We start from the raw sequence: 13,357 nt of genomic DNA, 5'->3' as shown, positions 1-13,357 counted from the left end.
CTTTACTCTTTCCACTTAAGTGTCTACCCTTCCGTCTTGGCGGGTCATTATTCTGTGTCACCTGGATCTGTTCTCCTTCTGGAGAAAAAGCAGTTCTAAGGTCAGCAGACAGGTGGGTGTTCAGGAGAGCTTCGCCTTTGTTATTGGAAAGGAGGCTCTGGAATGACTTTCTTAAAAACAGTGAGGGAAGTGAGTGTGCACAGCATCGAAGTGGGAAATCGGGCCTCCTGACGCTCTCACAGTCGCTGTGGGGAGATGTGTTGACTTCCGCCGTTTTCTCCGTGGACCATAGAATTGTTGATTAAATAAAAACAGTGCAAGCAAACGTTTCGAGAGAATTGCGTTCACTCAGCAAAGTATTTATTTCTTTTTCCGTTCATTTCCCCTCTTGTTCTTCGGTCATTGGTACTAAAAAAAAAAAAAAAAAAAAAAAAAAAAAAAAAAAAGAAAGAAAAATAACTTCGAATTAGTTTTGGAAAAAATTCTCCCACTTCATTTTGAGGCTCTTTGTGCTTCGCTGACGTCCTATCTCTTAGAATTGTAATCTTGTCTGTTTAATAGATAAAGGGGTTCATCTCGTTAACCGTTTTTATTTTCCTCTAACCTAAGACCTATATTGCAAGGGTACATTAACCACTATCTCCGTTGTGTTTAGAAACTGGGAGAAAATTGCTAGTGATTCATTTAACTTTTATAGACTAAAAAAAAAAAAATAATTGAGTTAACACGTCTCTATGGCTAGATTCAGTTAGGTTAAGTGATTTCAAATTTCCAAAGTTGTGCCCTGTGGGAATTTTTAAATCCAAAAGTAATATCATAAGAATTTGAAATTCTAAAAATAGTCATTAAAATGGTCCTGGTTTAGGTTTTTCGAGCAAATGGATATTATACATGTCGCCTCTGATAGACGCTAGCAGTGAATTTTAAGAATGTGAAATGAGAGTGAGCCAATCTGATTTACTGTGGAAATTCAGTTCTGTGATTTGACATAAAGTCTGTAAAACTCACTGGCCTTGGTTCAGTATGTCCTAAGAGACACCTCAAAATCTTTTCATGGGATCTATGTATTTATGAAATTCTCTTTCTTGTAGTTTGCAATTATAGCTTATAACTAGAAAAAAATCATATTTGCTAATGAGGCCAATTTCTACAGTGTGTGTGTGTGTGTAAGATGAGTGTACATGGTTGCCTTCCTACCACCAACTGTACTTTTTAACCCCCCAGCAGGTTAGAGGGAATTACCTAGATCAAGACCCCCGCAGCCCGCAGGGAGAGCGTTAACTCCACCCAGGAAGTGGGCGTGGTCTCCATCTGGCTGAAGGGAAGGGAGGCTTTGGGGGAGGTGGTGTTTTAGGAGTCGAGCACCCTGCCCTCACATAGCTCTGGAGTCCTTTAATTCAATGTCCCTGCATTGGCGTAGTTCTTAAGGATTGTGTCACTGCTCCTGAATTTTCAGCATTGCATTTAGAAAGTTCACTTTCTAATATCGTTAAAGGAAAGCCAGAGCTTTTTGGCACCACCTGTTGGCTAGAAATATAGTGCGTGACCTCTTTGCTCGCTTTTGGAATTACCCAATTATTAAACCACACTCTTTTTTATTCTTAACATGTTTTAAAATTTTCAATTCATTTTACTTGCAGAAATGTTGCAAGAATAGGGCAGAGAATTCCTAATTCCTCAGAGGGTAGCACTGTGTTATGCTCGTTTCTCCCTGCTACCTCCCCTCTCCGTACTCTTCATGTTTGTAGACCTGGAGGGTTTTAGAAACAGTTTTACATGTATGTGTATATAGATGCCTTCGATATGTCGTTTAATGTTACCGAGTTAGTATAATCCTAAAGAATGACACACACATATCACGTATGCACACACATACCCATGTCCACCCCGAACCGTCTGAGAACACCCTGCAGTCCTGACTCCTCTCTAGCCCTGCTGACTCCGGGGCGATGATCAAAATCGGGAAGTTGATATTAATATAATGTTCATATCTAATCTATAGCCCTCCTCTTCCATATTTTAATGATGTCTCAATGTCCACTGTATCTCATTCAGTCCTCACGTGTCTAGTTTTTTATGGTCGAAACCCTTCTCTTTTAATGATACCAGAGAAGAACGATGTAGTTCAACATATGATATTAAGATGTTTTTAAAGCTTCATGCAGTATTAAAAAATAAAAAACCCCAACCCACATTATAAGCAAATGGAAGTAATGATTAAAAGTTCATTATTATTATCTGAATTTCTCATATTTTGTTAATTTAGATAAAATCACTAGTAATGCTGTTGGAAGATTTGCTAGATAGAAAATATTTGCAGTTTTACAGCAAGTATTTCAATAAATTAAAATAGTCAGATATTAAATTACACTCATATATGCTATGCTCTATATACAGTTTTTGAAAAGTAATTTTCAGCCAGTGGCTTACTATGCGCTTCATGTCTGGAAAAAATTCCAAATAGGTAATAATAGTTACAGGAAAAAGCAACCAAACAAAACCTTTCTAACGCTGACAGCCGAAATCAGAATGAGGCGGAAACTTGACGGTGAAAATTCTCCTTTGTTAAAGGAAGCATTAATTCTCTGTGAGTCGTCTCAGGCACCCCTACAATTACAGCCCTCCCCACCCCCCCATATGCCAGTGGTCCCCTCTCCAGCTTGCACTTCTGCTCAGTAAATTTCTTTTCTGGTTAAGACTCAGAGAAAGTGAACAATTTCAGGTGTTTAATGGCCCTTAGCTGGGCACTCCATGACTTATGTGTCGCTTCGATCGTATTTTCTCTATTCCTGTCAGCCATGGGCTCGCCTCTTCTTTAGAGAAAACATGAAAACCTTCCCACCACTTTGAAATAGCAGCTCTGTGGACTGGTACTTGTAATCACAAGATGATTTGCTCATACTTATCACATGTTGCATGTTAGAACGGAGGCCTCACTGGGCGTAGGGTCACCTGTTCAGCCATCTCAGGGAGGTGATCTCCGGAAGGTGAGCCTGTAGTCAGACACTTTGATTCATCCTCAGTGGTGTCAAAATTACATCCTTTAAGAGGTAAGTCGATTTAAGGAAGCAGTCGTCAATAGGCGTGTTCCCAAATTGAATAATACTGGCTGGAAGTCAGAAATCAAGGTGTGACTGTTAAAGGAGAATGATTTTTTTTTTTTTAATTTAAATTTGCTTTAAAAGTACATCTGAAAGAGGAGCTGCTTCCCCGGATTTGACCATTGGCAACATAAGTGACACAAGAGTCCGGGTTTTCAAGGTGACACTGTCCAAGGACTGTTGTCATCTGTGTTGTCTGGCCTCCTGGTCCAGGCTCGAGGCTTTGGGACCCCGTCCATTAGCACTCAGGGCCTTCGATCTGCCACGGCCCCCGCTCGCTTTCCTCATCTCATTGCTACGCTCCGGTCGCCTCCTAATCGCTCCACTGGCTCGTTTTCCAGCAGAGTCTTCTCACTCGACACCATTCCTGCTAGACGTTTGGCTTCCTTCCTTCTTCTGCTCCAGGGACCCTGTCCCTGACCTCCCTCTGCGAACCCTCGCCTGACCCCACCAGGCTTTCACTGCATGAGGCAGCCAGGGTGTATTCCTGAAAGTTCTGTCTGGCTTCCAGTTGGACCCAAATAAGAGACGCGCTTCAAGTGTCTGTATTTGAAAAGTCAGCAACTATCTTACCTTTCAGAGACATACGTTGTGTCTATCCTCATGCGTAAAATAGTCCCCGAGCAAAGCTCTGCTGATAGAATTTGTAAATCGAAATGGAAATAAAGTACTTGCTCTGATAATAATGAGGTCCTAAATATTTTAGAAATAAACATATTACTCAAGATAATGTTTTGGAAGAATTTAATAAGAACCATCTTTAGGAAGTTTCGCCGACACCTGATGATGTCCGTAATTTTGCAGTTCCGATTTAGAAGTTCTGGCATCTGCGTTTTACCCTTTACCCGCTGCCTTCCGAACATAGACAAAGGCCCGAAGCATGCAAGTACCATCGAGAGCTAAGGGCTTTGGTTTCACTGTGGAATGACAGCATGAGGACCCCATGGACTCTCTCCAAACCGGAACAACCATAACTGATAAAGATCATATTTTAAAAAGGCATTAAAGTCTGCAAGTTTTCCTAAGAGCATACAGCAAATAAAGAAATACTTATTCAAGAATAGCTGCTACATCTTGATAAGAACAGCGACAGTTGGTGGCACTTGTGCACAACCCACTCGCTCCCTCCCACCTGCCCCTGCTCAGTGTGATGGGGATTCGACGCCAGGTAGATGCGGCCAAGATGGAACATCTCCCCTCAGCCCTCAGTCACGGGACGCTGCCTCACCGGCAGGTGACAGCTGCCAGCGTTTCTCGTCTCGCTTAGCTCTGAGTTGCTAATTTCCTGGCAAAAGTAGCTGTGAGGTCGGGCAGGGGCTCCCTTCTTCCACCTAACCCCTACTGACAGAATAGGGACTGTACCCTAGGTATAGCAGGCCAAGGGTATTGGGGACATCGATCACCCCAGCTCACTCATTTGCCGGAGGCTCCGCATGAGGAGAGACCAGCGGAGACCAGAGGTTCCTGCCGCTGCCTGGCATCTGGCTCATCGAGCAGGGAGGTGCGGCTTCTTGTTCTGACAGAGCTTTTTCGAGAGTTTTCCCACCGCGCTGCAGCCCCATTGGCACGAGCCTCCGCCGTCTCTTGCCTTCCTGTCTGCAGGCGTCTTTAACTCGAGTCGTCAGTTCCACTGTCCCGTTGCCAGGCCCGTTTCCCAGGTAACACAAGAATCCTTAATTAAGACACAACTCGGACCATGTTTTCTTTACCCCAAACTCTCCAGCGGCTTCTCGTTGCACTTAGAGTGAGAGTGACTAATTGTGGCCTCCGTGACGGCCACTCACCTTCCCACCCCGCTCTCCAGCCCCAGAGAGAGGCCTTCTTCCGTTTTCCGCATCACCCCAGGCTCTTTCCTGCCGCGGGGCCTTTGCACATGACCTTTGCCTAGGTCAGGGTCTCCCCATCTTTTGCATTGCCATCTTTTCTCTAAATTTGAATGTTCTCTCAGAAATGCCTTTGGTAACCACTTTTCCTTTATAATTCATATCCCGGTCTCTGGCTTATCTCCTTTATAACAATTACCACAATTAAAAAGAAAAAGAATTCTGGTCGGATACACAAAAAGTTATAAATGTGGATTAATTCTAGAAAGTAGAACTCAGGAACTGGAGCGGGGAGTACATTTCCTTCCAGACTAGAACCTTCTGTACAATTTGAATGATTTAACATATGCATGGACTACTTAAAATTTTTTAAATCTAATTAAGTTTTAAAATGCTAATATTTAATCACCAGTAGACACTCAATAAGTATGGATTTCATAAATGAATCTAAAAACTAAATTGTTTCTTTGGTTGCCTAGTGTCAAGTAGGAAAACAATTAGAAGATGAAAAAATCGCCACATCGTGAGACAGGCTTTTGCGACCCGGCCGCTGCAGCCACCTCGTGGGCCTCTGCCTGCCTTCTGCTCTCCACCCAGCGTCGCCCCTCGTTGGATTCTGGGCGTTAGTGGCCAAATAGGGTTGTGACACTGTAAATGCACATGCTCCAGAGGTTCATGCTCATGGCACTTACCCTAGAAACCAAATAATGATACAACCTCTAATAGTTTTACTAGGAATCAGAAGACCTCAGGGATAAAAGCAAAAATAGGGCAAAGACCTTTTTTTTTTTTTTTTTTTTACCCATTCTATGTGTGTCTGTCTCTGCTCACACTTTCTTGTTGTATCTTGTGTGTCCTCTTCCTACTTGGTTCCAATAAAATACCCCCTTTGCTAAACAAACCATTCCCTGCCTTTTTCCATTTAGGTTTGTGCCAAGTTATATTTGATAAATTTTTTTTTTTTTTTTTTTATTTCCTTCACCTCGTTCAACTAGACCCATTCTGTGAAGTGCGTTTTGCTTTGGGTATTCTGGCCGAGTGGAGATGAAGCACCTAATTTAGGGTTCTCTCTTTGATGCTTTATTTTGAGAAAAAAAAAAAAAACGAAGCAATTTTTTTTGGCCTTTTCTTAGCATATGGATATTTTTAAATGCTAAAAATGGAAAGGAAAGATCATTTCATTTTAGTCAACAATCTTAATGGAAATCCTAATTGAGAAAATTAAGGGTATATATGTATATGCATACACTCTTAAGGGATTTGTCTGTAACTTTTAGTTTGTGATGTGACTTTTAGATACCCCTCTTGTGAAAATACTTTTGCATTAATAACTCATCTATTCTTAGCTCAGATTTTTTTAAAGCACATTATATTTTTAGAACATACATTTTAATATTCTATCATTTCCCTTCTGTACTTAGAAACTCAGGAGAATTAAGAAGAAAAATATAATTATGCAGTGTTAAATACTCTTTAGTGGTAAATTTCTTAGGCCAATCTTTTAATCAATATTGTGATTTTATTTTATACTTTGATTTGGTACATATATAAAATTTTTGTGGCAGAGGACAGTTTTTGAGCTAAAGTTTGGTGAGATTGACAGTCCTTAATGCACAAGTAATGCTTTGCTTGGTCAATTAACTTACACATTTATAATTATAATGTAATTCTGTATTGGAGGCTCGCTGTTCAATCCTCAAGATTGAAAAACTGGGGATTTCAAAGCTTTTAAAATGAGTGGGCTTTCTGAAAATGGTAGATGAAATGTCGTGACGTCTTCTTCCACTACAAACACATGAAAATGCTAAGAAAATGCTAAGGAAAATGCTAAGGAAACCTGGTAAGAACCGGAGAACTAAGGTTTACAGGGAGGAAGGGACATCGGGCAGACCCGAAGAGGGTGCCCAGACCGGGAGGGCGGGGCCTCGGGGGCGCTGTGGCAGGGGGCGGGCGTGAGCGTGTGCCCTGACACTTTGGGGCTTGCATTTTAATTTCCCGTGGAAGTGGAGACGTGGCGTAGGGGTGTGTGAGTAGCATCCAGGACCGAGTCGAGTCCTCTAACGCGGGACCTGAAAAAGCTCTTTGTTTTAAAGAGGTGTCGGGGTGGGGGGTGATTCTCCCATTAGCCATCGGAATTCCAAGTTTATGCCATCGGTCTGGATTTATACTAACTCGGTAGTTTGGAAAAATCCATAGTTGTAAAATTCAACATAAAATAACTGGTCCCAGTTTCGTAGCCTGATAAAAGTAAAAGTATAACCACTCCATATTGCCACTTCCACACCCACGGTGCATGGATGCCTGTGAGAAAAGCAACACCCACTGAAGATCAGACCCAATAAAATGATAACGTATTAATTAGCCATGAAATAATCAGCAATGAGGCAGAGTAAGCAGATACAACAAACAGGAATGAAGACCTCCTAGAATTTTAGGTAATAAATGTTCATGAGATGACTAAGCAAGAGATAGAAAAATAGAGATAGAAAAATAATGAAAAAGAAAACAAAAAAGTGAAGGAAAGCTTTCAAATTCATGCATCAAAATTATTATTTGAGTATCTATATATAGCACTAGTAATATTACATTTAATAAAGCAAATAGAAAGTCTTGTCCTTCATGGTGCTTAGATTCTATTGGTTAGAACTAAATAGAATTTCTAAAGTTTTTTTAAAGAAGTCATTGTAAAAAAAAATTAGTGAACTGCTTAAATATCACAAGCACAGTTGAAAAGAGAATCAGTAAACTAAAATTATAGCTTAAAATATTAGCCAGAATGTAATACAAAGAGGAAATGCAATAGAAAATTCTGAATAAACATTTAAAATAGGAAGGATTGAATAAAAACGACCAGCATGCATCTTGTAGGAATTCCAGATAGTGCGTGTGAGCACTGCAACATTTGCAAAGAAACGGCTGAGAATTTGCAGAACTTTTGCAGAGGGTAAAAGTCCTCAGATAAAAGAAGCAAAAGTCATGAGCAGAGAAAATAAAATTAAAGTCATATTTACATAAATTGTGGTAAACTCTGGAACACTCAAGACAAAACTAGAAACCAGAGAGAAGGAACTGATTATCCCAAAAGAAATAGTCTTGGCAGCAATTCTAGGGGTCCGAATGTCGTGGAATATCTTACAATTTCCAGAGTAATGGCCAACTTTGAATTCTATCACTTGCCCAACTGTTATTTAAAAATGAGAATGAAATACAGACATTTTCAGGTAAAGTCTAAGAGAATTTAGCACTCACATTTACTGACAACTATTGAACATTCAAAAATTAGAAATACGATATATAACTTTCAGAATAGTTATACAATCTATAACAATATAAACACAATATTTAATTTTCAGAGAGAGGGAAACTAAGAAAACCCAATCCATCTGGAGCATAGCGATGAGAGAAAAAAAGAAAGAAAAATCATTACAATCGAAAAACACAAAATAAGAGAGTAGAAGAACCTCTGCCCTCATTGAATTATATCTACTCTCTTCTCAAGGGTTTTTCAGAATTTGCCACTTGAGAGCACTGACTTATTGATATCTGGGCACAAAACCGGGATTCCTATGTCCTATATCATTTTCACGTCTGTTCTGCCCATTGCCTAATTATATTTACCGATCAGATCCTTGTAAAGTCTCCCAGAGTATTTTTCTGGGTAGAGAGACGGATTTGCCTTTGACACTTGCACAGAACCTCGTCATTTACGTATGCAGGAGACTGGCAATACTCAGCTTAATCCGGTGGCACATGGACACACCCGTGAGAAGGAAGAAGTGTCTGGCCCTTAGGAGACATTGAGCGTTCTCCGGTGGAAGCCGGTTTGTTGATGGTCCTGGCGGGGAGGGGTCGGAACAGAAACGGTGGTGCAAATGACAGCAGTGGCCGCTAACGTTGTTAAGCACCTGCCAGGTATCGCCGCAAGAATTTCAGAGACTTGGTCTCCTCGGCGTCCTTACGTTACGGGTGTGCTAAACAAAGCACAGAGAAGGGGACAGCGAGACAGGCTCACAGGGTCGTGCAGCTGTAGGAGATGCTGTTTAAACTGCGCACTTACTCACCACATGTATTAAGTGTATTTATCACCGTGTTCCATTTGTGCATCTCTGTCTCTATTCACAGCTACATGTTATTTGGTTCATTGGTGGTAAAATGGCTGATCTAGTCCAAAATTAATTTTGCCTGCTACTTATAGATCATGCTGCGCTTGCCATTTTTCTGTAAAAGTGCAGAATTTTATGAATTTAAAAGGCTGTATCTTCTAGAGTGAGTTAGCATCAGTTCCTGTGAAATTAGGGCTATCAGATAATCAGCCACATTTGGCATAAGAGCTACCAAGCCTTTGCTGTAGTACGCTCCTTAGCAGAGTTATTGGGGAAAAACAGGTTGTTTTGTGACAGGCTCTCAATTAGTTAACAGCTATACCTTTGTTTAACGTTTGATATCAAATCATTATGATTGGGTCTTAAACACCTAGGCTGGTAAGAAAGTTTAGTTTAATGATTGTTCCTTTTAATAAAGGGAGACATCCCTCCCTTAGCAATTTCATATTGGGAACTTTTATTAAGGGCCAGAAAAGAGGTGATTTTGGGACATTACTGATCGATTTTGTGAAATCGAAATTTTAACCTAATTCTTCTACTTATTGGTTGTCAGAAATCCCTGTTTAAAGAGAAAAAAAAGGTCTTCCATGATCTTTCAGATTCCCTCCATCTGTAATGATTTCTCCTTATTTTAATATTCCTGTCATACCCTAAATCCTTTCTGCTTGATACACTATCCACATATGCATGTGTTACTTTCATTCTTGGATGACCAGTTCCTCAGGAGCAGGAACTTCACCCTGCACACCCTTACAGCCTGCCTTCCACCTTCCTCTCCAGCCGTGTGTTACTGACCGCCTTGCCCAAAGTGGGCCCTTTGAATCGTGGCGGCGTGAGAAGATATGCAGGTGACGTTTTAGACGTTGTCGCAGGCCCAGTGGTAGCGGATGAAGCCAGGGGACAAGGAGAGCCTGGAAGAAAACTACTTCCCCAGCGTCCCAGATGTCACCCAGGACTCGGCCTGGGTCACGGGAGCGGGTGAACAGCTGGCGTCTCTCCTGAGTAGCGAGCGCTTTCTTTGTCTTTCTGTGCTGTTTCTTATCGTCCTGCGGACTCGTCCTTCCCAGCTGGTGGCACTCGTGGAGAGGAAAGTAGGATCAGGAGTTTCTTCGATCGAAAAGTCAGCAGAACTGCATGGCTCTTCGTGGGCTGCCCCTACGGCCTCACCACTCTATTACGTTTTTTTCCTTGGTCCTGTTGAAAGAACATCCACTCTTTGATGTGTCTTTGTTAATTTTTTTTTTTTAACCGAAACGGAATTGGCGACTTGGAAAGAGACAAGTACACGTGGTCGAGTCCTCAGTCTGGTTGATCTTTCCTGTTGTTGACTGAGTTTTTATTCTGCAGAAATTGGGTCACTTCAAAATAGCAGTCTCTTCTCCTCTTCTACACGTTGTTGTCACTTGGCTGGACGAGGGGGATCTTGACCCCCAGAGCTTTAATCGCTGTCTTTCTGAGCCTTCATGTTAAAACTAACATATAAGGACGTTTTAGGGTGCAGTGAGCTCTTAAACGCATCGTTTTCCCTTTTCCCCGTGACGTTTTGTCTGGTTTTCCCCTGTCGCTTGCTGGGCACCTGCCTTCGTGCACTAGCTGGTCATTCTTGTCTGGCGTCTCCTGCGTGAGGCCTCTCTACCCCTCACACTGTCATCTCAGTGGCCTTGCTGGCTAGAGAACACTGACGTACTTCTCTCTTCATGCTTCTATTTACGTGCTTCCCTAAGACATATTTTCTCCCTAGTTCCTTTATTTAATTTTCTTCAGCATTCACATTGTCTCTGAATGCGTTTCTTGTCTCATCTTATCCTCTGCAAAGTACTCAGCTTATGTAAAAAGAAAAAAAAATCACTGAGGGTTAAATGAATTCTGGCTCCAACAGAGCAGAGCAGGGATGCTGGTCAGTTTTCCTTCCTCCAGGCCCATGATGTCTTTGCTTTTCTTCATTACCATTTAGTTCTTTTTTTCTCCTTACTTTGTACGTACTACGTAATGTCGCTAGTGTTTCTCATCGGAAACGCTGACGAGACAGACGTCCTAGTAAAACGATCTTCGCTTGCAAAAAAGTCACAGGACCTCAAGAATTGTGTTCACTCCATCGGATCCTCTGTTTAAAAGCATCACTTACAGTAGCCCAGGGTTGAGCAGTGTCCTCCCCAGTGGGAGGGACTGTCACTGTGCGCCGTGCGCGTCTGGCACGCACGGGAGTTCCACGGATTCCGGCTCCCGATGGTGCTGGCGATGCTGGGAGCAGCGTGGGCGTGTGTTTTGAAGGCGGAAGGACAGAGTGGGAGGACAGAGACACCCCCGTATCGGGGTGGGGGCGGCGGGGGTGCGTGAGTCAGGGAGAAATAGCTTCTGCGACCAAGAACGTAACACGTGTTAGTGTGTCTTCATTCCCCCCACTCTGGGACTGGAGACGACCAGTGGACAGATTCACGGGTCTCAAAGCTACACTGGCACTTGTCGCTATCGAATCACCTGGACCACTTTTTCTCCCCCCTGTTCATTCCATGTGACTCTCAGAGGACAGAGCTGCCTCTGTTCTGTCGCCTTCAGCCACCCAACTCAGATGTGGGGTGGGAGATAAAAGATAGTTAAGTGACAGTGGGATGCACATTTAGTTAAAATCCCTGGGTACTTGCCAGATTTCATTAAATGCTCACAACAGCCCTCGGACGCAGACATTCCGTCAGGTCCACACACCAGGAAGCACGAGGACTCGCGGTCACGTCCTCTTCTCTTCCGATGTCACTGCCCCTCGCGTGTCCTCACCTCGGACAGATCTGAACCCAGGAAAGGCTCCCTCTTCTCTCTGAGCCCAGTGCTTTTTTTATTCAACACATTTTCCTGTTTTAAATCTTCGATTGAAAAGCCAACAGACCAAGAAAACAGTACCTTTGTCGTTACTTGTTTCTGCTGTTGAAGGAGCGAGGGGGGAGACCCTCGTCAGTCTAGCTGTGTGGCTCACGCATTGCGCATTTCTTTCTCGTCTTGGATAATGCATTTCGCATTTCTTTCTCGTCTGGGCTCACGCATTGTGCATTTCTTTCGTCTTCGCTCCATGCGATTATGCGATTTCTTCGGCCCCTCGGATAATGATTTCAGATTTCTTTCTCGCCTCGGGTTCACGCAGATTATGCGATTTCTTTTTCGGTTCTGGCTCACGATTATGCGATTTCTTTTTCGGTTCGGGCTCATGCATTGCGATTTCTCGCCTGGCTCATGATTATTTTTTCTCGTCGGTTCATGCATTGCGATTTCTTTTCTCGCTCGGCTCACGATATGATTTTTCGCTCGGGTTTGTGATTGGCGTGATTTCTCGTCTCGCGTGCTCGCTGCCGTTCTTACCAGCCGCGTTTGTCCTTAGCGTCGCGGTGCTGTGGGTCGTGAGCGGGGCCTGCTGCCTTGCACGCTGTGGGCGCAGGGTGTTCCCAGCTGGGGCGCGAGGACAGGACGGGCCGAGAAGCCACACGTCCTCCTCTTAGCGTCTGCTGAAGTTGTTTTCCAGTCACCACGGGAAAAATGGGAAAGCTCCGGGATCCAGGTAGGAAAAGTCACCTGGAGACTCTTCCCGTTGCCTCGGTGCGCAGAGATGCTGTGGGCGGGGGGTTTCTGTCCCACCCTCCAGGCCTCTCCCGTAATGCCGGTGTCTCCGACTTGTTTCAGGCTTGGCGGTGTCGCTTCAGCTGCTACATGGAGACATCGAACAGATCAGAAGAGAGTACTCGTCAGTGTTTTCTCACGGCGTCTCCATAACGAGGAAGTTGGGTTTCTCTAATATCATCATGCCGGGTAAGTGCCTCGGGGTGAACCACGTGATGAAATACAGGTATTTTGTCTGTTTTTGACGTTTGAAAAATGGTTTCAAATTTCGAAGAGTTCGAATGGGCCGTGCCGGAGAGCGCAGTGAGGTTCCCTAAGTCCTCGCTCAGCGCCGTCGATGGCTCCTGCGGCTTCGAGCAGAACGGTGCACAATGAAACGAGTTTTTCCACAGGCTGAGTGATGTGAACAAGAGGCCAGTTTCCACGGCGTGTCACCAGCATGCGAATGACACGAGATTATTCGAGGGCCTGCTGAATGCGATGATAAGCAAAAGGGTTTTTTTTTTTAATATGTTTATGTTTTGATTATATTAGGTTGGGTAACTTGTCGGGGGCATGGCTGCATGTCACTGTGACCGTGGTCAGAAGGAAAACTGAGGTCGTGTCCAGAAAATAAATAGTTTATACCCTTTGGTGGAAAATGTTAGTGAAATCACTTAAAGGAAATCCTTATTGATGGAAAGAGTGATTGAGTAATAGCCTTTCTTGGAAGACTTTTCCAGCCAAG

The 13,357-nt window shown here is 43.2% G+C and overlaps 1 protein-coding gene across 7 annotated transcripts in view; it reads left to right on the top strand.

The window, feature by feature from the left end:
• Positions 1-13,357, top strand: part of DOCK4 (dedicator of cytokinesis 4) — a 352,254-nt gene that overhangs the window by 202,105 nt on the left and 136,792 nt on the right. For all 7 annotated transcript variants that reach the window (XM_039862789.1, XM_039862785.1, XM_039862784.1 and 4 more), the window contains one exon: positions 12,694-12,819. In XM_039862789.1, coding sequence (XP_039718723.1) covers positions 12,694-12,819 — 126 coding nt within the window. The remainder of the gene's footprint in view (positions 1-12,693; positions 12,820-13,357) is intronic.

The sequence above is a fragment of the Pteropus medius genome, unplaced genomic scaffold (genome assembly GCF_902729225.1).
Source record: "Pteropus medius unplaced genomic scaffold, Ma_sr-lr_union100, whole genome shotgun sequence".
Lineage (NCBI taxonomy): Eukaryota > Metazoa > Chordata > Mammalia > Chiroptera > Pteropodidae > Pteropus > Pteropus medius.
Note: the sequence above shows the minus strand (reverse complement) of the source record. Positions and strands in the feature narration are given on the sequence as shown.